The following is a 23,659-nucleotide window of genomic DNA, read 5'->3' as shown; positions in this document are numbered from 1 at the left end:
AATTGAAAAAGTGTAGATTTGTAGTCTTGGTAGGAAAATATGTCCTTTGCATTTGAACCATCCTGAGCTAGGGGTTGTTAACAAAGCGATACCCATAGCTTTACATTTAGAATGTTCTTAGTGTATCAGTACTAGTAGGCCTATAAAACCATGAGGCAATATTCAACAAACCTTTTATTTTGTGTTGGAAATTAATGTCAAAAATTGTTCTTCAAAATCATTAAGATATCAAAGTTTGTATTGAACCTTTGCTCAGCTTCGAGATAACAACACTACACTACAATAATAGGACGTGTATATTTGTATAAAATATAATGTTAAATCAGGTAAATTTCTGTCCAAGAAAATTAAACTTTTAATTTAAACAAATATTAACTGATGCTGTATTTGATGTGGCGTACTTGTTTTTGCGTTCAAATAAATTGAGGCATGTATAAAAATCTTGGAGCTATAATATCCTATCATTTATTTAACAACAGTCTCCCTCAGTCTTTTGCTTTGTGCGTAATTTGCGTCAGTGTTGTTAAAAAGCAAAAACTATAATGAAATTGCAATACATCGCAAACTTTGGACCAAAAATGTCCCGTCATCCGTTGGAAAATCCAAAACTGGGCGAGCCAATGATCCAGTAATTTTAGCACCACAAAACCGGCGCAGGACAGCATTGCAAGGACCAAGTAAGTAAATGTTTGGTGATTTCCAAGACGTAGCTGGACTTGTGTTCCTTTATAGATCGCAAGGAAGACATGGCACCCCAAAGCTGTTTCAAATCCCCACTCAAACTTGAGGGAAAGACCGTAGCTTAAAATAGAGCAAAGTTCCGCTACAAATGCGTACTTTTTGGTTGTTTTGTCTTGTATGAAGTTAATCCAAATGGGGACCCAAGCGAAAATAGGCAGAGTAAACCACTGGTCCAAAACAGCAGGAGCGCGCTGAAGTACAGCCAGGCGCCACCACTGAACAGGTGCGTAAAATATTGCCATTAAAGCAAAAACTTCCCTCGTGTATCTTTCATCTTTAGTTTCATTTTTATCCCTGTATTTCAGCAACCAGAAAAGTCCCATTAACATATAAGCAATGTTGATCAGAGAGTTGAAAGGCATGGCGATTAAAAATGGGAAGTAATCCACAACCTTTTCAGCATAGTGATCATACGTTAAATCCACTTTTACTCGGTCGAAAAGTGAGGTATTCGCCAATGTTATGCAAATTAAAAAGGGTACAATTACATGAAATAACGCTGATTTCATTGTTGGTGTTAAATATATAAAATAAATAATAAGAAATACATAAGTTTTTTTCCTCAATGTTTTTCCTGAGTCGAAAGAGTCAAAATTTGTTATTGTTCCGGGTTTGGAGTCACGTGATTTAATAAGGAGCGGCGTGATTCGCTACCACGGAAATTATCAAATTAAAATGAGAAAAAAAAAAGTTTGCTGACGTATTTGATTTGTTTTAAGCAATTAGACTACACAATGCTTTTGGCCATGTTAGGTTAGATTTTATCGATCTCTAGTCTAAATCAATCAAATAACTTTATTAATTTAAGCACATTGACTAGTCTTAGCGCAGCAGGACCTTTGACCATCTCCATTCACTCACACGCTGCATTAAGATACACCTCTAGTCTGTCCGAGTGGGGTTCAAACCATGAGCAATCTAACCACTGAGCAACTTCTGCGATGGACCTATATCTCCAGTTACAACACATAGACGGATTAAAAGAAGGACAGTTAGACTGTCTAATCAGAGAAATTTAGTTCACATTCCCTGTAAGAAGATAACATCCAGTCCTACTGAAACTAATCAGAAACTTGCTGTGCTCAATGTCAGATCTTTATGTAACAAATCATTTCTAATTCATGATTTTGTTTCTTCTTTTAATCTTGACTTTATGTTTTTAACTGAAACATGGCTTGACAAAAACACAGGTCATGCAGTGCTAGTGGAATCAACCCCCTCCCAACTTCAAATTTGAATCTGAAACACGAGCAAATAAAAAGGGTGGAGGAGTGTGTGCATTTTTTAGAGATCATTTGGTTACACACAGGTTGTCATTTGGGGTGTTTTCATCATTTGAGTATGTTTCCTTTAAAATGGAGCTAAAACAATCACCGTCCATACTCTACATAGTCATATACAAACCTCCTCAGCACTGTCAAAGTTTTATTGATGATTTTACTGAGATGCTTTCAGTTGTATGCACAGACTTTGATGGTTTTTATTATTACAGGTGATTTTAATGTACATGTGGATAATGTGTGTGACAAAAATGCCAAAGAGCTTAGTGTTGTCCTTGAAACTTTTGGACTGACTCAGCATGTCAGTGAGCCCACTCACAACAGAGGGCACACTCTGGACCTGCTCATTACAAAGGGTGTAAATATTTCAAATGTCAATGTGGTTGATGTTGCTTTGTCTGATCATTTCTGTGTCTTCTTTGACATGTCTGTTATTCCCAAACCACTGGCTGCTCCTTCAGTTGTTCGAAGAGGACACATAAATGATAACACAGGTGCACTGTTCATGGAAATGATAAATTTTGAAATTGCCTCATGTTCTAATGTTGATGATGTGTTGAACTCTGTGACTTTGAGTGTTTTGAATGTTCTGGATGCCATCGCCCCGATAAAGGTTAAAATGGTTAAAGATAGGCAAAAAGCTCCGTGGAGGAATGATGACTCAGTCAGAGCACAGAAAAGGGAGTGCCGGAAGGCTGAGCGGAAATGGCGCAAGTCAAACCTCCAGGTTCATTATGAGATTTACAGAAGAAAAATGCATATGTACAACTACACTTTGAGTAAAACAAGAGAGAAGTATTTTTCGGACATTATTGGTAATTGTAGTAACAACTCTCGTGTCCTGTTTGCAACAGTGAACAAATTAACAAACCCTCCAGCTCCACTGCCACTAGAACTAATTTCCACATCTAAATGTAATGAGTTTGCAGTTTTCTTTAATGACAAAGTTCAGGGCATCAAAAATGCCATCAATTCCACAACACAAATAACAAGCATGCAGCCACAGAGACACTTAGAGCTGAATCACTTTGCACCTGTAACTGACAAAACTGTTTTAGAGATCGTTACCAGTCTGAGTTCATCTACTTGTTGCCTGGACATGTTACCCACTAGATTTCTAAAGTCCGTCCTCAACAGTTTACTTTCACCACTCACTCACATAGTTAACATGTCACTTCAATCTGGAACATTCCCAAACGCGTTGAAAACTGCGGTCATTAAGCCTCTCCTAAAGAAGAGCAGTCTTGATGCCACAGTACTGAACAATTTCCGACCCATCTCAAATCTGCCGTTTTTTGGCAAAGTCCTTGAAAAAGCTGTTTACCAACAGCTTACGAACTTTCTCCAAATGAACAACTCCTTTGATGTTTTCCAGTCAGGTTTTAGAGCCCACCACAGCACTGAGACTGCTCTTATCAAGGTGACAAATGACATCCGCCTGAACACTGATGCAGGCAAAGTCTCAGTCTTGATCCTGTTAGATCTGAGTGCTGCTTTTGACACTGTCGATCATGGGATCCTCTTACAGAGACTAGAGGACTGGGTGGGCATCTCTGGTACTGCATTAAATTGCTTCAAGTCCTATCTAGAAGACAGGAAGTTTTTTGTTGAAATTGGAAACTGTGTCTCAGATCACATGGCCCTGACCTGTGTGGTGCCTCAGGGGTCAATCTTGGGCCCCCTGTTGTTCCAGGCCAGTTAATAAGCAGCAATAACATGTCCTACCACAATTATGCAGATGACACTCAGATCTACGTCTCTCTGGCAGCAGGAGACTATGGACCAGTGGACTCACTTGGTCACTGCATCCAACAGATCAGTGTGTGGATGCAAAACAACTTTCTCCAGCTAAACTCTGACAAGACTGAAGTCATAGTGTTTGGTCCACAGAAACAAAGGGACAGTGTCAGCAGTCACCTCCAGTCTCTCTCTCTAAAACCTTCAAATCAGGCAAGAAATCTAGGGGTAATAATGGACTCAGACTTGAACTTTAACAGCCACATCAAATCAATAACATCTGCAGCCTTTTACCATCTAAAAAACATAACAAAAATCAAAGGTTTACTGTCTAAAGCAGACTTGGAGAAACTTATCCATGCGTTTGTCTCCAGTAGATTAGACTACTGTAATGGTCTGCTCACTGGTCTCTCCAAACGAGCTGTGAGACGCTGCAGAACATCCAGAACGCTGCAGCTCGGGTCCTTACTCGAACTAGGAAGTATGAGCACATAAGTCCTGTGCTCAGGTCTCTGCACTGGCTTCCTGTGCCTCAGAGAATAGACTTTAAAGCAGCTCTGCTTGTGTACAAGTCTCTCCATGGCCGAGCACCAAAGTACATCTGTGACATGTTAGTGTCATATGAACCATCTCGCACTCTGAGGACCTCAGGGACCGGCCTCCTGCTGGTGCCCAGAGTCAGGACTAAACAAGGGGAGTCAGCGTTTCAGGTTCATGCAGCTAAAACCTGGAACAGTCTTCCTGAACATGTGAGACAAGCCTCTTCTGTGACGCTGTTTAAATCCAGGCTCAAAACATTTCTGTTTAACTGTGCATATAACTGAAAGGTTTTCATTCCGCACTCTTCTCTCCAATTTATGTCTCTCTTTTTAAATTTTTATATTTATGTTTTGATTTGTTTTTATTATGATTTTAATGTATTTCTTATTCTGTAAAGCACTTTGAATTACTTTGTGTACAAATTGTGCTATACAAATAAACTTGCCTTGCCTTGCCTTGCCTTCTGCTAATTAAAAATTTTGTCGTCAGAGGATAATGTTAAAAATCATACCACGTGTATGTTAATCCACAAATATGAACAGTAAAAAAACTCTTAAATGGTAAAGTCCATGCAATAATAATAGGCTCTGAATTGGGAGTTCATTATCAGTATTCAAATCAGATGTAAAGGCAAAAGTCAACAGAACTGGTTGTGTCAGTTTTTGTTGTCATTGAGGATGAACTTCCAGGAACAGGAAAGAAGAGACAGGAATTAAAAGGTGGTAACATCAGATAACACAGCATAGAGAAGACAACCTCTCATCAGGTAAGACACTTGTACTTGTACTTGACATTTGTATTATACTTGAAAGGACAAATATTGTGTAAAAATCCACTTTTAGAAACTTTAAATCATGTTATAATAGTCATTGTTTTTTGTTTGTTTATTTATTTATTTGTGCTGCATTGTCCCACTTTCGAGACTTGAGTGCTAAGATAAATTCAGTTTCCATCTACCTATGTTTGCCCACTGCTAAACTCATTTATGAATTACCAACAATCCAAACATGTAAATACAAACTCGTCTCATTTGACTTAAGAAATTTTAACTAATGTTGTACATTTTGTATAATAAACTTGAATATCTTATGTTATATTATGCTCTTAGCCCAGTTCTTTCACATTTATTTAAAGGAGCACTATGTAATTTCTCTGGCGGAGGGTCTGCCCCATACTTTTCACCAAGGAGATGTTGTTGCTTGGCTTGGAATACTGTGGGTGCTTTTCCACAGATCTGACCTATATAACTCAACCTACATGGTGGCATCACCTGCTTGTCATTCCAGCAATAACAAAAGAATAACATCTCCATGGAGACAAGCAGGCAGCTGAACCTCCACCATAAAGTTACATAGTGCGCCTTTAACTGACAACTTTTGTTGTAGGGTGAGCCTGAAGATATGGAAAATTCCTCAATTGATCAGAAGCCTCGTGCAGTCTCGGACAACTCTGAAAATCATGTCAACCAAAAGCCCCCTCACATTCGGGAGCGAAGTTTTACCGACATTCAGACAATTATCAAAAAAGATGCTTCAACAAATACAACCCCACTGCTTACAAGTGAAACACAACAAAGAGCTTTTCCTCCAGTACCACTCACTGAAAACAAATATAATGTAGTTTATGAAACTGTGATTGAACCAGACATGGAGGCCAGTATTGAGCAAGTGTACAAAGAAAGCAGCTCTAAAAACATGAATATTGATTTCTGTCAGTGGAATGCAATGCCAGTAGCTGATGGGCACCCAAACCAGGACGTGACAGGGGTAAGTTATATCACTGGAATTTATGATAATGTCTGCAAAAGCCCCAGGTGATACGGTAACGATTAAGTATCTGTCAACTTGTCAAATTCTATTTTAGTGTGGGTTAGTTTAGTTGTTTTATTTTCTTTAGATGTTAGATAAGTTTGTTGTTGGACTTACTGGTAAAGGCAAATAATGCCTTTGCCAGTAAGTCCAACAACAACTGAAAAAAATGCACTCAAAAAAGTCAAATGAAATGTTGACCTTATAAATCCATATGTTTAAAATTGATGAATATTTAGGATTGCTGCCACAGCAGCATTTAAAACAAAATATGTGTTTTTAATGGTAAAAGTCATCAAAATGTTACCATCAGGAAGCTGAAATACATGAATGAACCTATTATGTTATCTTTTTCCAATATTTTTATGTTTTATGTATGCAATGTATGTAAGTACGCATGTATTTTAAATATATTATTACAAAATCTAAATTATTATTGCTTTGGATAAACGTAAAATAATCAAATGGAAATGAGTGACACATTATATTTAAATAGGGTCAACAACTGATTTTTCTGAGTCTAGACCCAGCATAAAAATATCCAACAAGTCAATAATAATAACATTTATTATTTTATTATGTTATATTATTATTTATTAAGCCTTTAAAGTCTAACCTCTTTCCATTCTTTAAAACTGTGCTGCTGCAGGAGGAAAGAAAACAAGAAACCGATGAAAACTACGAAGAGGAAGTGTCTTGCAGTGATGAGTTAAATGGATTGTCTAAATCTCATCAGACAAACTCGCATAAAAGAAACGAGTCTTCTTGGAGGTAAATTGACATCACATTGCTTTTGTTGAAAATTTTAAAATGCCTGAATCATAAATATTTGATTCCTAATAAACGTATGAAGTCAATAATTTTAATATTATTTTTTCCCTCATCCCCTGTTACTTACTGTTACTACTATTATGTCTTTGCAGTTTTGGCTCCTTCTTCATCGGCCCTCCAGTTGAACTTGTGGCAGAGGTGCTCTCAGGTAAAGAATGGGAAAGATTTTTGGAAAATAATCCAAAATTACCTCCAGATCCGATCTTGCCTCCCTCAGTAGAGTTCTATGAGTCTAATCTGTACATGCATGATGACAAATCTACAAAAAAGCAAGCCAAGTCAATGGGTAAATAATTTAAATAGTAAAGGTGCATATGTTTGGAGTCGGTATATAATATTTATCTAGTAAATGTGTCTTACTTCTTGATTTAGGGAAAAACACAGGCTCGATGAAGATCACTAAGGTCTCCAAGGTTTGTAACAACTTTTTCAAACAATATACATGGGTTTCAGAGTGATACAAAATTTGTAACATTGCCACACCTGTTGACAAATTAAAAGAAAATATTCTGTCTTTTGAATGGTGAAAAGTACTCAAAATAGGGCTCAAAATATAAAGTTGAAGCCCATGAAAAAAAAAAAAAACATTAACATTATCTTGCTACTAAAATTTTGTCAAACTTGCATGATCCATAAATGATTCCTACCTACTAACATGAGCCTTTCTCACAGTAAATATGCTATAGTTAACTTACTTAACTTAAAACTCTCCATGCCAGAAGTTGTATAAGGCCGCCACACTTCTAGTCCTCTCTGTGTGCTGCTGCTTTTTCCGCCTCCCAGCTGTGCCATCATGTACTGATTCTTTCTTTCTCCACTGTTCCTCTCCATGTTGTTTTGGGTATTAGCTCTTGCTCTTGGGTATTAGCTCTCTCTTGTTATCACTAATTTCGTTCAGTGTTTTGATATTATTGGATACATGTTGCTCCCAGTGGATTTTCAGTTATCTTCTTAGGCATTTGCTCTGAAACTCTTTTAGTTTATTTTTTTTCTTTCTTAGTGATCTTCCATGTTTTGCATCCATGAAAAGTACAACAGCTTGAACAATGGTGCCATATTCTTTGAGCTTTGTTTGCCTCCTCAGCCTTCTTGTGTGCGGACCACACTTTTTGTCAGGTTTGTCGTGCGTTTGTCTTGCCTTCTGTAACTGAGCTGTTATATCTCTAATCCCTTCTTCATCTCTATCTATCATTGCCCTGAGATATTGGAAGTGCTCAACCTTCTCAACTCTCCTCAGTGTTTTACACTTGTTCAGGTTGACTTTCATCCCAAATTATTCTGCTTCCTGGGCCAGTTTAGTTGATTTCTCCTAGAGGTTACTGAATGTAGAAGATCAGCACAATGTCTATGATACGATTCACTGCATATTTACCATTGCAAGATTTGGTCAGTACCTTGGTGGAGGTCTGATTAATATATTGTATTACTCTGTATAGGTCTCATCGGAGGAACCAAATCTGCCTCACCGCCTTCCTCCCAAACTCTATCTCGCCTCCTCCTCTTCACTGGCTCAGAGCAGCATTTTCAGATCCTCCATTTTCTACGAACTTCCACCTCCAGGACAAAAGTTACCAGTGAACACACCCAAGGTATACTGGAATACAAATATTTTCTTCATTACAAATAGTTAAAAACTAAAAATATTACCAAGAATATATTAGACTGATATATCAATTATTTGTAATTTGGACAAGACAAGAAAACAAGACAAATGTAGTTTGAAATAGTAAAGCCTTACTCAGAGTCATATACTGGTAACAGGTTATACAAATGCACTGTGTAATTACGTAAGCCATATAACCCTCCATCAGAAAAAGTTACTAATGTGTATTTAAAAAAAAACAGCTACACTATATATTTACATTGCTTTTTGGTTAATCATACCTTGTGTTCTGTTCTCTGTCTCCCTCAGTCTGGTCCTGTGGCTCTCCAGAAGATCAAGGCAAAGCTGAGGAAGTTATCAGCAGAAGAGGCACAGCTCAAAGAGATGTTTGAATAGAAAAGAATATACAGAACATTATGCATTTTTGGAAATCAACAGGAAACACAGCTCCAAGAGAAAGGTGAAGGACTCTAAAAATGCACTGTTTTACAGAATAAAACATTTAAGATTTGGAATGCTTTGCCCCTTTCCCTCCATGTGGCCAACTTCTGTCTCATGTGACCTCATTTTGCTTATTTTTGTTTATTTTGTGTACCTGCTCTCTGTAAAGCACTTTGTGTGATTTTTATCTGTGAAAAGCACCATATTAATAAGGTTTATTTACTTACTATTTTGGGCTAAATTACACTTCAGTGACAGTGTTCTTACTTTACACCCAGTTAAATGGCTTTAGTCCTACTTTAAACTGTGAACACATTTTTATGGTCACTCATATTGACTGGACAAGGAAATGCATTATGAAATCAGTTCTCTGATATTTTTGATTTTCACAAAATAATTATTTACCTTTTGATACAATACTGAAATTGTACTCAATAATGTTATAATATTCTCTTACCATTCTTTTTTAAATGTATCAATGAAAATAAAACGACAAAAACATATAATTAACAATGTACTTATTTATTCTAAGCCTTCACAAAAGCATTGCAAATACACATGAATCCATTTTTATATTATGTTCACTCTTACAATACAGTAATAACTATACTATGTCCAAATATAAAAGGCTTTTCACAGCAAAGTTGTCAAAAAGACGAAGAGATATCAGTAAGGTTTATATAATGTCATAACGAGTGATCAGTATGTATTTACACAATGTTAAAACATTGACTAAGAGTATTTTTATGCATCTCAAGTGAAAACATTCACAGCCAGAGTATGTCACTTTTTAGTCCAAAAAATGACTAAAATGAAAGCATGTTTTGTTTTTGTTTTTTGTTTTTTTCCATTTTGGCTCTGCACTGAAAAACAAACTCTGGCTTGCACCTCCACAAACCTGACTGTTATATGGCCTACCTGCTTGTTTCCATAGAAATGTGGTTCCTTTGGCTAGAAAATTCCATAATATGAAAAAATGTATCTACGTATCTTTGGAGAATATTCCAAAGTATGTGGTTTTCACTTTCTATTCCCATAGAATCATGCAGGTGACATGCCACCTCCAGAAAGTTACACACTGCCAGCTCAATAAACATGGAGGCTGTTCACTGCAAAGCTGTTTTCCATGAAGTAATTTTGTATAGCCTTTAGTACAAGTAAAGTTCTCAAAATGTTGCAAAGAAAAAACAGATATACAACATCTATCTTCTTTTAGTACCTCCAAACCCTGCAAAGACAGAACAAGGGGTTACTAGGTTAATAGGTTAAGCAATAAGAAGTTAATCAGTTCATTACAAATGTGAATGTACAATAACTAAGAACCATATCTTAAAAAAACAGCACACCAAATAGGTTGCTTTCATGTTAAAATTTAAAATTTGAGGTCACGGTCTTCTATAACTCTATGGGAGATTATAAGAAATATCCACTTAACATCCACAAACCTTTTGTGACTATTGTGACAACAGTATTTCGCTTTTGTTGCTGACAGAAGACGTTGAACTTTGTTCCAGTTTTTATTTCATGTGGCTAGACCCAGAAACCATAAAGCAGGTCAACAAATCTACAATCTGAGAGTTAAACAGCTAATTTCATCACCGAATTCTGACCAGTCCTCCAGCTCAATGTAAATCAATGAGTCTATATTATTTACAACTTTTTTTTCTCTGACCTGAAGCAGTTCTGGTGCCAGAGGAGGCAGAGGAGTGTGTGGAGGAGGAGGGTCTGGAGTAACTGTCCGTGTGGCTGTAATATCCACGAGTCTGATAAGGCTGGGACCTGAAACAATAAAACATGTTATTTATGAGATAAATACAGAGAGTACACTCTTTTCATGAAATAATTTATTTTTTTGTAAAAAGAAGGAGTAGGCAACAGTTTCTAAAATATTTTTTCAGAATGATATAACAGATTCAAGCAGGTTTGTTATAATTAACAGATGTAGCAATGGCCTAAATGATTTATGTGTATGTAAAAACATGATCACAATGTATTTTTCTTTAATTAATAAAAAAATTACCTCCTGAATGCTTCACTGTCTTTTCTCAAATGATAACCAGAGTTAAAGGTGCACAATGTAACTTTCCTGGTGGGACGTTCGTCTACTTGTATCAATCCATGTTCCACAATATGGCATTAAACTTATCCAAAGCTTCTATTAATCCGCTCCACAGGTCAGCAAAATGGATGCAATCAGGTGATGGACCCTCCACCAAAAAACTACACAGTGCATCGTTAAAATTTATTTAGTCTCTCTACTGACCTCTGGCGGCCAAATATATAGCCCAGCAGCCCACCAGCTCCCATCCCTCTCCAAAAGCCTCCCCCTCCAGTCCCAGTGTTGCGAGTAGAGCGCCCCTCGGTGTATGGATACTGGCCCTGCGTGTAGTCACTGTGGAAGCCATAGCCTGGGTTTGCTCCGGGATAACCTGCAGCAGAACAAACAAATGTTAAGTTGTGTCTTTTATTGTTTCAAAATTATGTAATAAATAGCACTGTATTCATGGGTGTCAGCTTTCTGTTTTTTGGTGATTAACCATATAAAAAGATATAATTTTTGGCTTTGAATCGTTAATTGCTGTGGCAATGGTCCTTACTTTTCATCATTCTGGATCCATGGATAGAATGGAGTATAAAGATGTATAATTTCCTTAAGTTTTGTATCTTTACGAATGTAATTTTATTTGCTTAGGAATAGTTTAATATTTAGATAGTATGATATCTAGCCAGAAAACAAAAATGCCATTCCTCTTTGTCAGTGCATATACATACATATAAAGGTTTCTGAATTAGGACTTAATAAATTAATAAAAACATATATATTGTAGTTTATTTTTGTCCAAACTGTATGACAGTTTTCTGTGTTCATATCTTTAAAAATATGCTATTGCTATGGTAGATTGCTGTGTACCTGTGGAGGTGTAGTCAGGCTTAAATCCGGGAGGAGGGGGGCCAGAGGCAGCGCCGTGGTGGGTCTCTCTGGGCTCTGGTCCCTGGTTCACTGTGTTTCCGCTGAGGAACAGTTTGTATAGACCAAACGCGATCAACAGCAGCAGCGCCACCCCCCAACAACCCTGAAGAGTCATCTCCACCCGAGGGAAAGGAGCTCTGACGTGGAGGAGATTGTGACTTATGACCAGAGAAACCATTGAAGAAACTGGAAGCAAAACCTGCAAAATCTGACCAAAAAGAACAATAATTTGATTAATGTTTATATTAAAATTTTGATCCATATCCATGCTAACAATATTAATAAATTATCCTTCCAGAAGTGTAAGCACAAAAATTTTAAAATCAATTCCAATACTAAAGAAAATGTTCAATATTAAATACCAGTTTTGATACCACAAGGATGTTAAAAAGACACTGTTTTTGTACACAATATAAACATCAAAATAATAGCACATTAATTAATATTATCATATGGTCTTACACTTGTTTTAAAGTCCAAGAACAATCATACTTTTTCCCAGTATCAATTTTTGGTCAAAAGAATATATAGTTTTGATACTAGTCACCAATTAGTTGTCAGATAGTATCTGGGTATTATTATTAAGGGCCTGCACCAGATTTTTCTCCATGTATTTGAGCAAAATTTGCTATATTGTATAAGTAGTAGAGGTAAAAACAAGTCTGCTGTGTACTGTGTACTCTAGTTACAAAGTTTTTATTGTTTGATAGACAGGGAATATTGTAGTTGTGAAAAGTGCTTATAGTCATCGCAGTGAATAATTAGGTTATGCATTCCGAGCATCCTAAGTGAGGAACAACTTTCAACCACTGCAAACTTTTTAAAATAACCTTTTTCATGTTTTTAAGAAATTAATATTTTGATCTTCATATCAGTTTAAAAAAAAATAGATATCCTCAAGATGTACTGTACCTCCAAATCCTCCAGACCCCCGTTGGGACCCCCACCCGCCCTGGCTCCTCCTGCGCCCCTCTTCCGTCAGCTCCAGAGTGTACTCCAGACCACAGGAGCCAACCAGGACGTATGGGTCAGATGGGTGATTGTAGCCCTCACAGCTAACCTCAACACGCCCAAAACGATATGCATTATCCATGTCTGTTTTACACTCCCACTGCAGAAAGAAAAAATTGTTTAGTTTCACATGGCATTTTTACTTTCACCACATTCATAAATCTCCTCTTTGGTGTTTCTTTTTCCTGTTGGCCTATACCTGTACATCGACCCCGTCCCAGCCCTTGTTCTGGCACTGGACCACCTCTGGAGTGAAGGTGTGACACCCAGCAGAGCCCCCCACACACTGGAGCTGAGGCACTGGGCTGGTCCTGCGGCCTGTGGTGTAACGGCCCCTATACAGAGTCAAGACCTGGATGTCCCGCAACAAAACACTAGCTCCTGAGGAGAGAGAATATGATTTACTGAGATTGTTTTCCAAGGATTTAGTTTAAATCTACAGTGATAGAGCAAGATTTGTAGTTCTATACACTTTCTGACTCAGATGATCCATCTAACTCAAGCAGTTCTCTAGCAATGGTTCTTTGAGTTTTGACCTACTTGAATTATCCCTCTAACAGTATAAGTGGACAATGGACAAGAAATAGTTACAACTGAATTAATATATTTATTAAACATGTACACTGCAATCTAAACTTGTGTAACATTACCGGTACTTGTGCTTACAAGTGAAAGTAAAAAAAATAATATAGAATGCATATAAGGTACATAATTTGCAATAGCATATACTTTCAAGAATGCAAGTACAGTGAGAAAATTACCAAAATTAAAACTAACCATAATAACAAACTATACTAAATGTACCAGTCTGTAAACAACAGATTCGTGTATAATAAACGTTGTTAATGTTATAGAGTTTGATCAAGAGATTAGACCTATATATCAATAATGTAATATTCCAGAGAAAATAAAGTTTTACATTGGATTATTGGTATGAATTTCGTATTTGCACGGTAAATAGAAACAGGAAGTTGAATAGCTATAATTTAGCTTTAGCTAATTTCTTTTAAAATACTAACCGTCATTCCAGCAGGAACCAGGCTCCAAAATGGAAAACGCGACCAAAAATATTAACGCCTGCTTCATCTTTGTATAATAAGTCATAAATGTTGATATTATCCTCGATCTAATATCTTTTTACTTGATTGCAAACTTGATCATCACGAAACGACACTACATCGGCGTTACTAGATACTTCCGGGTTACGTCATATGTTTTTGCTTCACTGGGCCAATCAGAAACCTGCACGACTAGTTCACAAAAACTGATGCAAATAAAGAGGAAAGTTTAGGATTATTGCCACAGTTTGCATCATCTGTATCTATGGAATAAAAATGTATATATTTTATGCAAGTACTTATAATATTGGATTATAAAGTAAGAATCCATAATATCTACTACAAATGGTATTACATTTATAGACACAATAACTACAAAATAGATATTGATTGATTTGACTGATTGATTAATTTATTTATAAGTAATTTATAGTAAAAATTAGAGTAATATGGTGGTTACATAACAAAATTTTACTAAAGTACTAAAAAATGTCATAGTGTGTTCCAAGTCTTAATCAACAATAGCAGTTTAGTTTGTATTGTTAGACATTGGATGAAATAACTCATGTGCCTTCCAGTGTTTTTTACATTTAAAAAGGGTCTCATTGTTCATGCTTATGTAACTGCAGAAAAGTCCAAGTTCTTTCAAAAGGTTAATTTTTGTTACATAACAAACTGTTCATAACCTTGTACTTTTTCAAATCTACTCTGTCTATGTAAGAACAGCAGAGTAAGTAAGATAGCACATAGCAAGTTGATCCCATTCTTGACTGACAGTAATTGTCAAAAAAGAAGTCATGGGTTCAATTCTATTTTCTCCCTGCATCAACCTAAAATATGGGTCAGATGTAGGTCTGTAACAGAAATTGGGTGAAACATGAATTTAATTACTTATCAATATGTAAGGTCTTTTACAGCTAAATTTATTACAGCTGAAAAGATTTTTACTGGAAATATGTTAAAGTTATCAGTCTTAAATAATTATCAACATTGAGATTTAACAGTTCCAACCAAATTCCCTACAAGAACATCGGAAAAACCTTTGTTTTGTTACTTTTATTTAGCTATTATCTGAAATCGGGCTGTGTCCATGCAAAATAAAATTTTCAATTACACTAATTACTCAATTATTCAATAAGAATGCTGCAATGAAAAATAGTTAATTATCTTAATTAGAATGCCACTCAAAATCTGTAAAGGCACTTCTAGAAAAGCCTAAACAGATTACAAAAGTAACAAAATACCAATCAAATATATTAAGTCTATTCTTTTGCAGCAGGTTAATTTTTAATAGTTGTTTGAAATAATTCTAATTTTAATTTTCCCCATAACTGAGCAGAACTAATTTGAAATAAGGAAAAAAAGACCACTCATGTTGGATTTTGGTGTATAATTTTAATGTACTCTCACAAGTCGGTGAACAAGGTACAAGTTTTGTCGCTCACGGTACTAAATCACACATCCACTGATAGTATAAATAGCCAACCTAAAAATAATAGTACACATTTTTAATACATAAAATCATCATCAAGTATCGAAGTCTTTAAGTTACTGACAAAATAAAAAGGCATACAAAATATAGCAGACGTTGGAAGTCCAGTTTGAAGCAAAAAATATGAACGCAAATAAATCCGGAAACTAAAAACTAAACTCACATTTTGGACATGGCAGTTAATTGGTAAACAAAAAGTTTGATAGGAAAATAACAGCTGCTAGACTTCGCTTAACAAATATGCGACAATTAAGCATTTCATAGTAAAAAACTGTACTGAAAGGGCATAATTGTTAAGACTTCCTGCACAAGACGAAGGCAACAATTTGTTTATTTTTTTTTGTTTTTGTTCCGAGTAGAAAAACCAAACACCTTTTTAAATGCCAGCCATCACGATTGCCAGTTGGTGCACTTTGATTGTAAGGCATTTATGGATGTGAATTCTAAGGAAGGCATAGCTCTTTCTAGTCTTTCTAGTCAGTCACCACAAATTCATCTATAATAAGGAACAATACCAGACAATAGGTTGTGCTCACTAACTACATATATTTTTATGCCAATCATTTAGATGGAGACTTTTTTTTTTTTTTTTAACAATTATTTACTGTTTAATATTTTATTGTGGCTGTACTTGTACTTTTACAGTTGCAACAATAACATTTCTTGAGACCGACAAAGTTTTGTTATCTTAATCTTTTGGCTAAATTGTCTGTTTACAATTAAAAGTTTTAGTAAATGGATTGATATTACCACTTCTCCATGCCATTTTAAACCATTATATAACAAGTTCAAACAAACTTTCTAATCACCCTAGTTTTAACTGAGTGTGGATAGGTCCAATAATTGCAGATCTGGTGACACGAATTCATATCAAACTAAAATATAATTGTAGACTGTAGACAACGCATTAAGCCACAAGATTGTTGTAAGATCGTTGCTAAGAAATAACTGTAGATTTTGGTCATTCCTATTACTTAATGGTTTTTACCCTCCATCTTTGATTTTGACATTGGAATCTAGTGAACGCAACCTATTTTTGAAGCACAGGTAACAGACTGCCCAATTAAAATATATATATTCCAACATCTTACATTGATTCATGCTGCCTTTTTATTTCTCATCTGTTACAATGGGCACACTTAAGGACTATTCTCTCCATTTTGACACTTTGATACCTGGAGGAGGAAGGAATCATTGATAAAGTTTAGCATAGAATTTCAAAATAAAAGTACTTCAACACAATGTAATAAAAGATATAAGCCTGCCAGTGCAGCGCTAGCTAGGACTTTCATGATTAGAAATGGTAAAAGTTGGTTGGCTCGAATTTTGGCTGTAATTTGTGAATATGTTTTACTGGATGCAGCAGTTATTGCGATGGCCGTTGGAGTCTTTGAAGCGAAGGCGCATTTTTGGACGATATTTCTCCAGATAAAACAGCTGCTTACTGTTGAAAGCTCCTCTGCGCTTCCTGGGAAAAAAAAAAGTGAGATTATTATAAGGAACAACATTTTTTTTTAATGTTTTTTTTTTTTTTTTTTTTTTTTTTGAGTATTTGTTAAAGTGGTTAAACTCCTCAAACAACCACTTTAAAATAGAGATTCTAAACTGGGCAGCATCTAGAAAACTAAAGGGGAGAGTGAGAGAAGAGGAGGGGCGGGGTCTGAGGATATAAGGGACAGCGTGATTGGTCAAACTGCACCTCCTGCAGCCAGGTGTTTGTCAGCAATCAGAAGCATTGAGCTTTGATCAGGGCAATACAATGTGATGTCAAATAGTACTTGAAATTGTGTGCACCTAGTTGGCGCCAACAATGCCAAAGGACCAGGAACAGTAAACAATACTATTAAAACACCATATACACAGTTTAGTAGCAAAAAGTACCTGATCTGTTTATTTCCACTTTAAAATTAAAGTAAATGTTTTTGTCATCTTTTGGGTTAATCATTATGTAGCACTACCTTATCCTTACTTTAGTCTCACTTTAAACCATGTTCAACCTTAAGAGATTGGGGTTACATCTGGTGGCATTCAGAAATCTGAATATCATCATATATATATATATATATATATATATATATATATATATATATATATATATATATATATATATATATATATATATATATATATATATATATATATATATATATACATATACATACATATACATACATACATATATATATACATACATACATACATACATACATATATATATACATATACATACATACACATACACACACACACATATATATATATATATATATATATATATATATATATGTGTGTGTGTATGTATAGTAATTGTGGTAATAGACAGGGTAATTAAATCAGAATTTAAGATCAGGCTGGCATACAAGCAACAGTGTCTGAGGAATCTTTTTGAAAGTTAAAATGAGCATGCTGCTCACAGCAGAGAAAGAATAACCACTGTCCATATTATTAAAATAAGTTAGCTTAAATTAATAGAAATATATACGTATAGGAATATGACAATATTCACCTCAATGTAGTGAAAAAAAGAAAAGTTTACTGTGAGCGAGCTGTTTGATACCTGTTGAGATATTTGGCTACAGAAACATTTATTAGAGCCACTCATATCATTTTTAATACAACCACAAAACAGACCATAATGCAATCAGATTCTAACATCAAGTCTTTTTATTGATGTATGAGTACCGTATGTATGAGTCAGCTATAGCCCTGAGTCACAGTGGTGAGTCATGTCTCCTCTATGAGATTCTTTAGATAAGATACCAATCGTTCTGTGGCCACTTTGTTTTGTACAAGTTGAATTTCTCTTCATTATCAAAAACATTCAAACTACTTGTACTTTTTGTTGTTTTTAAATTGGCATAGATTTTTAATTCAAAGATGCATTACGTAATTTTTGTTGGCGAAGGGAATGTCAATAAAATCTGGAGATGTCACCGCTTGGCCTTTAAAGGGATAGTTCGGATTTTTTGACATAAATCTGTATGGCATCCCCGTCATCAGTGTTGTGCATTCACACTGACTTACCCCCGAAAGCGTCCGGTGAACCGAGATACTGGCCCGTTTTGGTGCTGAGGAAAGTAGTTCGGCAAGTTGTGTGGGGACTGTATACTAAAGCGTTTTTCTTCTCAAAGCAATATGTGTTCAAAAGAGTGATACATTTGCATCACAAAACCATCGTCGCCAAAAAAGTCAGATCTCATAATCGCTTGGCGCTATTTTCTCTCTGTACGTACCATTGCGCGCGGCTGCCAGGTGACAGCCGCGCACCGATCCATCATTTTCTTCAGTTGTTCGGCAGTGTTTACATGCGCAGACCGCCGCCACGCGAGAGAGCTAACGAGAGAGCTAGAGCCATAAGTATATGAGCTTGTATAAGATACATATGAATATATCTAAAAAATGGTGCGAACTCTTGATTATCCAGGCTGTAACAACAAAAATCTGTCTGAATCTCCACGCACATTTCACTGTTTTCCTGTCACGGACTTTGCGCTGAGGAAACTTTGGCTTCTTGCCTTTGGCTTCAATGTGGAAACCAAACTAGGTAAGAACGAAGAAGTGCCGCTACGTTTACAAGAGGACAGGCTCAAGAATCAGCTGTAACTCTGTGTGCAGTAAATCACTCAGTGTCATATCACCAGTGAAGCTTCTACAAAACGTAACTTTATAAGTCGACTGTTATTACTATTGTAAATGTCACGTACACTATTGGCAGCAGCTACGTGGACGTGTGAATGATTCTATGTTTCTATTAGTAGTCAATACTTCAGTCACAGTGGAGGCTCTATGTTCGCTGTATACGAGTTTATAAATGACGTGATGGTGATTGTCGCTCACTCGGTCTCTCACGGCTCCAGCGTCAACTTGTACCACTTCTCTGTCTTTTCTCTCTCTCTCTGCCCGTTCTAACTCCATCTGGTGAAATTCGGCATCAGTATATTCGGGTTCACAAAGATCTCCCCTTGGGTTTGTGGTAAAGGCAAAGTCTTTATTGTCGGTGTCATAATCAGACATGTTGTCGCTAACATTCCGAGCAGTAAACAAAGTGAACCAGGCTCATATACTTATGGCTCTAGCTCTCTCGTTAGCTCTCTCGCGTGGCGGCGTCTGCGCATGTAAACACTGCCGAACAACTGAAGAAAGTGATGAATCGGTGCGCGGCTGTCACCTGGCGGCCATGCGCAGTGGTACGTACGGAGAGAAAATAGCGCCAAGCGATTATGAGATCTGACTTTTTTGGCGACGATGGTTTTGTGATGCAAATGTATCACTCTTTTGAACAAATATTGCTTTGAGAAGAAAAACGCTTTAGTATATAGTCCCCACACAACTTGCCGAACTACTTTCCTCAGCACCAAAACGGGCCAGTATCTCGGCTCACCGGACGCTTTCGGGGGGTAAGTCGGTGTGGATGCACAACACTGATGACGGGGATGCCATACAGATTTATGTCAAAAAATCCGAACTATCCCTTTAATGTGCCACAGTACAAGTATGGCATTAAAATCGATCTCACGGATTTTGAGCAGAAACAAGTTATCTCTGGCGTCAAGTTGGTGTTAGACCCTCTGAATAAAAAAAGTTCTTTAAATGAAAACAATGTCTTTTCGATTGTTTAATGACCAAAAAAAAAAAAAAACTATAACAGACCCTATTTCTAATACTCTCCACTTAGTATTGGTAAGCTCCCAAAGTCTAAAATAAGAGGAGTTTGAATTTTGTAAGTATAAACTTACTGCCGAATGAACTGGACAGCATCTTCATATTTCATCCCACATTCGATCAAAGCAAGTGCCACCAGAACGGGAGCTCTGCAAAAGGTAAATATCATGGTTAGCAAACGAGATACTAACTAATAACCAACATATTAGTATACTACAATACCAAAAGTGTTGTCACGATTCAAAAATTCCATTTCAATTCTAAGGAAATACTCTATGATACTCAGTATACTGATTTTTATACTCCAGCCATCATTATTTTAGATAATAGACTTGTACAGTTCTGTATATTGTATAAGCTCATTCAAAAACTATTCCGGAAAGGTCACATTTTGTTCAGTTTGATTTTTGACTGTGGTGATACTTATACAAGTCATACTTGAATACTTTTAGTATTGACTCATTTTTATATATGGATACTTTTAACAAATTAACTATAAAACATGATCCCAGTAGGACAACACAGTATATTAGAAATACCATGTTATTGCCATACAAGCATCTTTACTGTAATCAAAATTAGACCTAGACAAACTTTTTTGATCCTCAAGGGTAATCATTTGTACACAGTAGCTCATCTATTCAAAGCATACAATATTGTATGAAAATTCAAAATAAGAAGCTAAATTAAAAAGAGACAATGGATAGACAGCGCATTCATAAAATATTGATTTTATTTATAAGTGTATAAATGGATCCCTCACCTGCCCAGGCCTGCAACACAATGCACAGCGATGCAACAGCCTGGCTCCTCCCTAAATTTCAGCTTGAGCAGATTCAGCCAATCGTCCACGATCTGATTGGACGGGGGAGCTCCATCATCGAATGGCCAATCCTGGAGCAGAACAGAGCAAAATGGAAATGATGTTGGGGGCAGTCTCTTGGAAACCAAAATAAAGGAGTGAAATGCTGAGCTCACAGCAGGGAAAGGGCAATATTAGTGAAGAGGAGACGGAGGAGGGGCTGTGACAAACTACACAACTGACATTTAAGGCTTTCTCAGCAAAGACTGTCTAGACTGTCTTCAGCTGTTTTTAACTGTTAAACAAAGTGTGATATATTGTGCAACCCTATGCTCAGAACATTATTGTATCTAATTATTTAGATATTACAATGTCCTTTTGCAAAGAACAATATATCCTGTCTTTTTACAGAAAAAAAACTTGCAACTGTAGTTTTAGTTTTTTTTGTTTTTTTATTGTAGTTGTATTGTAATTTAGGTATGAGATTGATTGAACAGTTTTAGTTTATTGGAGGCATGACTCACCAGGACCTGGATGCCCTCCTTCACCACCAGAGTGGCATCATATGTGGCCTCACAAACCCTCACCACGGTGGTAACTCCATACTTCTTCAGCTCCTACAATTAAAGAGGATTAAAATAATATTATATGAACTTGCATTCACTCTTGAATTTGATGTGATGAGTAATATATCCATATATGTGTTTAACTTGATCAATGTTTTTTGGAGATTTGAAGCACTTTCTCCTCAAACTGAAGATGAATCAAATTTGTTGATGGGGCCAGTTATTTCAGATTAGGGCAGGCTGATATGGTGATACAAATAGGCTTTTTTTGGTGATATTTTCATATTGCAATTCAGTGTTTCTTTTAATGTATCCCCATACACAAACTTTCCCCACTTATTCCTCTCTTATTCCTCTCACACTTAGAGTGACATGTAGACTTAACCAATCACAATATAGTGCAAAAATTTCAGTAGAAAATCTGTGATATATTTATATTTTTTGCCCACCCATATAAATACTGATATCATCTTAAAACCATCCAAGATGCATTTTGTGACAAATAATTGCTTGCCGCTGGCCATATTTATTTGATTCAATAGGCCCTGTTATGTCATACTCACCTCAATGAACTTGTTCAGCGTGGCATTGGTGGGATTGTGGGTAATCAGGAACCTCATGTTTTTGTAGGTGATCTCCACTGGGGCTGGTCTATTCATTCGAGCCATTTTGACAATGTAAAAGTAAAATATAATGTAACAAAAGCCAAATGTCTCGTACAGAGGAAAAACACAGATGTAAACACTTAAAACGTGGAGGGAATGTCAACAAAAATGTCCAGTGGGTTAAAATCCTCCAGGCTTCTTCCAACAATTGGCAAGAATTGACAAAGGCTGCTGTTGTAATCTTGGGGCAATCTTGGAGAGTTGGCAGCCAAAAAAGGGTGGACAATCAGAACCGAAAAACTCAAAACCTTCTCTTTTTGGAATAAAACAAAAGAAAAGAAAGAAAAAAACAAGGCTGGTTCCACCTTATTGTGGCCAGGCGGGGGCAGTGTGCAGCAGGTGGAGTTACCCCATCCAGACAGAGTTGTGGCTGGTTCAGGGAGGGCTGACCGGTCCTGCCTGTGACGCGGGGTCCTCCTTTGGCTCAAGTGTGTCGGCTGGATGGCGAGTTTGGCTTTTCACTCGTCTGCATGTACGGCGTGCTGAGCCTGGCAGTAGTCTCCACTGCCCTTCAGAAACTCCATAAATGTGTGACCCAGAACACCACAGAACTGCTACAAGACACAGAGGGAAAGAGGTTAGGGACTGGAACAAAAACATGAATTCAGAGTAGACTGCAAGAATAATCACAATTGTATCTAAATCACAATCTGTAATTTAGACCATTTAATACATCTCCTGAAATGGGATTCTTGATTAGGATGTCCATTCAGATTTCTATTTGTCTTCTGGACACATCTAAAATTTGAAATGTAAATCTGACCCTGAGGCAGTCAGTTAATTTGGAAAGATTTACTGTGGCTAAACTTAAACTTTTAAATTGCGATCAAATTGTAATCATAACCAAGACTCCATTTCAGTTTTCAAAAAGATTCAGTGTAACAACTGAAATTTAAGGTCTACAAGGAAGACTTTTGTGCCATTTGATTTCCCTTCCTCACATATCCTTCTGCATTTATCTAAACTTGGGACTGGCACAGTATTGTGACCTCCGATGGTTGGATTCTCAGACAGCAGTTTACAGTTACAACCACAGTGGCTGAAATGAAATGATTTGTTTTGAAAAGTTCATAAAAAGTCTGGCAGCCGAAAGACTACACAGTGCCAAACAGCTTCAATGCAGGCAGATCAAGTGGACACCTAGTTTGTGAAATTTTCAATATGAAATATACAACAATGCCAAATTCACAAAATACAGATTATAAAGATTACATAAACACAATGAGCAACCCATGGTTAGCAAGAATATAAAACACATGTCACATGTTATAATGTGTTTTAATCTTGACATAACACAATTAACCTTGCATGATACTGGATAGTAACATAAAAATCTTTCATTTTGTATTTTTTCACCAGACCAAATCTATCCTTGGTTTCCTATTGATGTCATCATGCTACACTACCAGATGGGGGAAAAAGCCACATTACATTGCATTCTCATAAAACAG

At 36.5% G+C, this 23,659-nt stretch overlaps 4 protein-coding genes across 4 annotated transcripts; 1 reads left to right on the top strand and 3 right to left on the bottom strand.

Annotated features, from left to right (window-relative positions):
- Window positions 1–5: 5 nt before the first annotated feature.
- tmem187 (transmembrane protein 187) lies at window positions 6–1,480 on the bottom strand. Its single transcript, XM_020920180.2, has one exon. The coding sequence runs from the start codon at window positions 1,248–1,250 to the stop codon at window positions 486–488; it is 765 nt and encodes a 254-aa protein (XP_020775839.1). The 5' UTR covers window positions 1,251–1,480; the 3' UTR covers window positions 6–485.
- Window positions 1,481–5,027: 3,547 nt separating this feature from the next.
- Window positions 5,028–9,328, top strand: LOC110155985 (uncharacterized). The gene is made up of 8 exons (XM_020920163.2): window positions 5,028–5,064; window positions 5,684–6,064; window positions 6,756–6,877; window positions 7,030–7,085; window positions 7,155–7,223; window positions 7,310–7,350; window positions 8,374–8,526; window positions 8,850–9,328. The coding sequence occupies exons 2-8, from the start codon at window positions 5,699–5,701 to the stop codon at window positions 8,934–8,936; spliced, it is 894 nt and encodes a 297-aa protein (XP_020775822.2). The 5' UTR covers window positions 5,028–5,064; window positions 5,684–5,698; the 3' UTR covers window positions 8,937–9,328.
- Window positions 9,329–9,487: 159 nt separating this feature from the next.
- Window positions 9,488–14,190, bottom strand: saraf (store-operated calcium entry-associated regulatory factor). Its single transcript, XM_055158786.1, is given in 8 exon segments — window positions 9,488–10,209; window positions 10,654–10,760; window positions 11,245–11,410; window positions 11,893–12,046; window positions 12,048–12,151; window positions 12,865–13,063; window positions 13,163–13,344; window positions 13,983–14,190. Coding segments are annotated over 8 exon segments (1,023 nt in total). The 5' UTR covers window positions 14,068–14,190; the 3' UTR covers window positions 9,488–10,183.
- Window positions 14,191–15,396: 1,206 nt separating this feature from the next.
- Window positions 15,397–22,241, bottom strand: ptp4a1 (protein tyrosine phosphatase 4A1). The gene is made up of 5 exons (XM_020920129.2): window positions 22,107–22,241; window positions 21,502–21,594; window positions 20,939–21,069; window positions 20,250–20,324; window positions 15,397–16,981 (listed from the first exon to the last, which is right to left on the bottom strand). Exons 1-5 carry the CDS (start codon window positions 22,209–22,211, stop codon window positions 16,864–16,866), a joined length of 522 nt encoding a protein of 173 aa, XP_020775788.1. The 5' UTR covers window positions 22,212–22,241; the 3' UTR covers window positions 15,397–16,863.
- Window positions 22,242–23,659: the final 1,418 nt, after the last annotated feature.

The sequence above is a fragment of the Boleophthalmus pectinirostris genome, unplaced genomic scaffold (genome assembly GCF_026225935.1).
Source record: "Boleophthalmus pectinirostris isolate CB_2022bp ecotype Guang Dong unplaced genomic scaffold, ASM2622593v1 HiC_scaffold_22, whole genome shotgun sequence".
NCBI classification, from domain to species: domain Eukaryota; kingdom Metazoa; phylum Chordata; class Actinopteri; order Gobiiformes; family Gobiidae; genus Boleophthalmus; species Boleophthalmus pectinirostris.
This window is presented reverse-complemented; position numbering and strand designations above follow the sequence as displayed.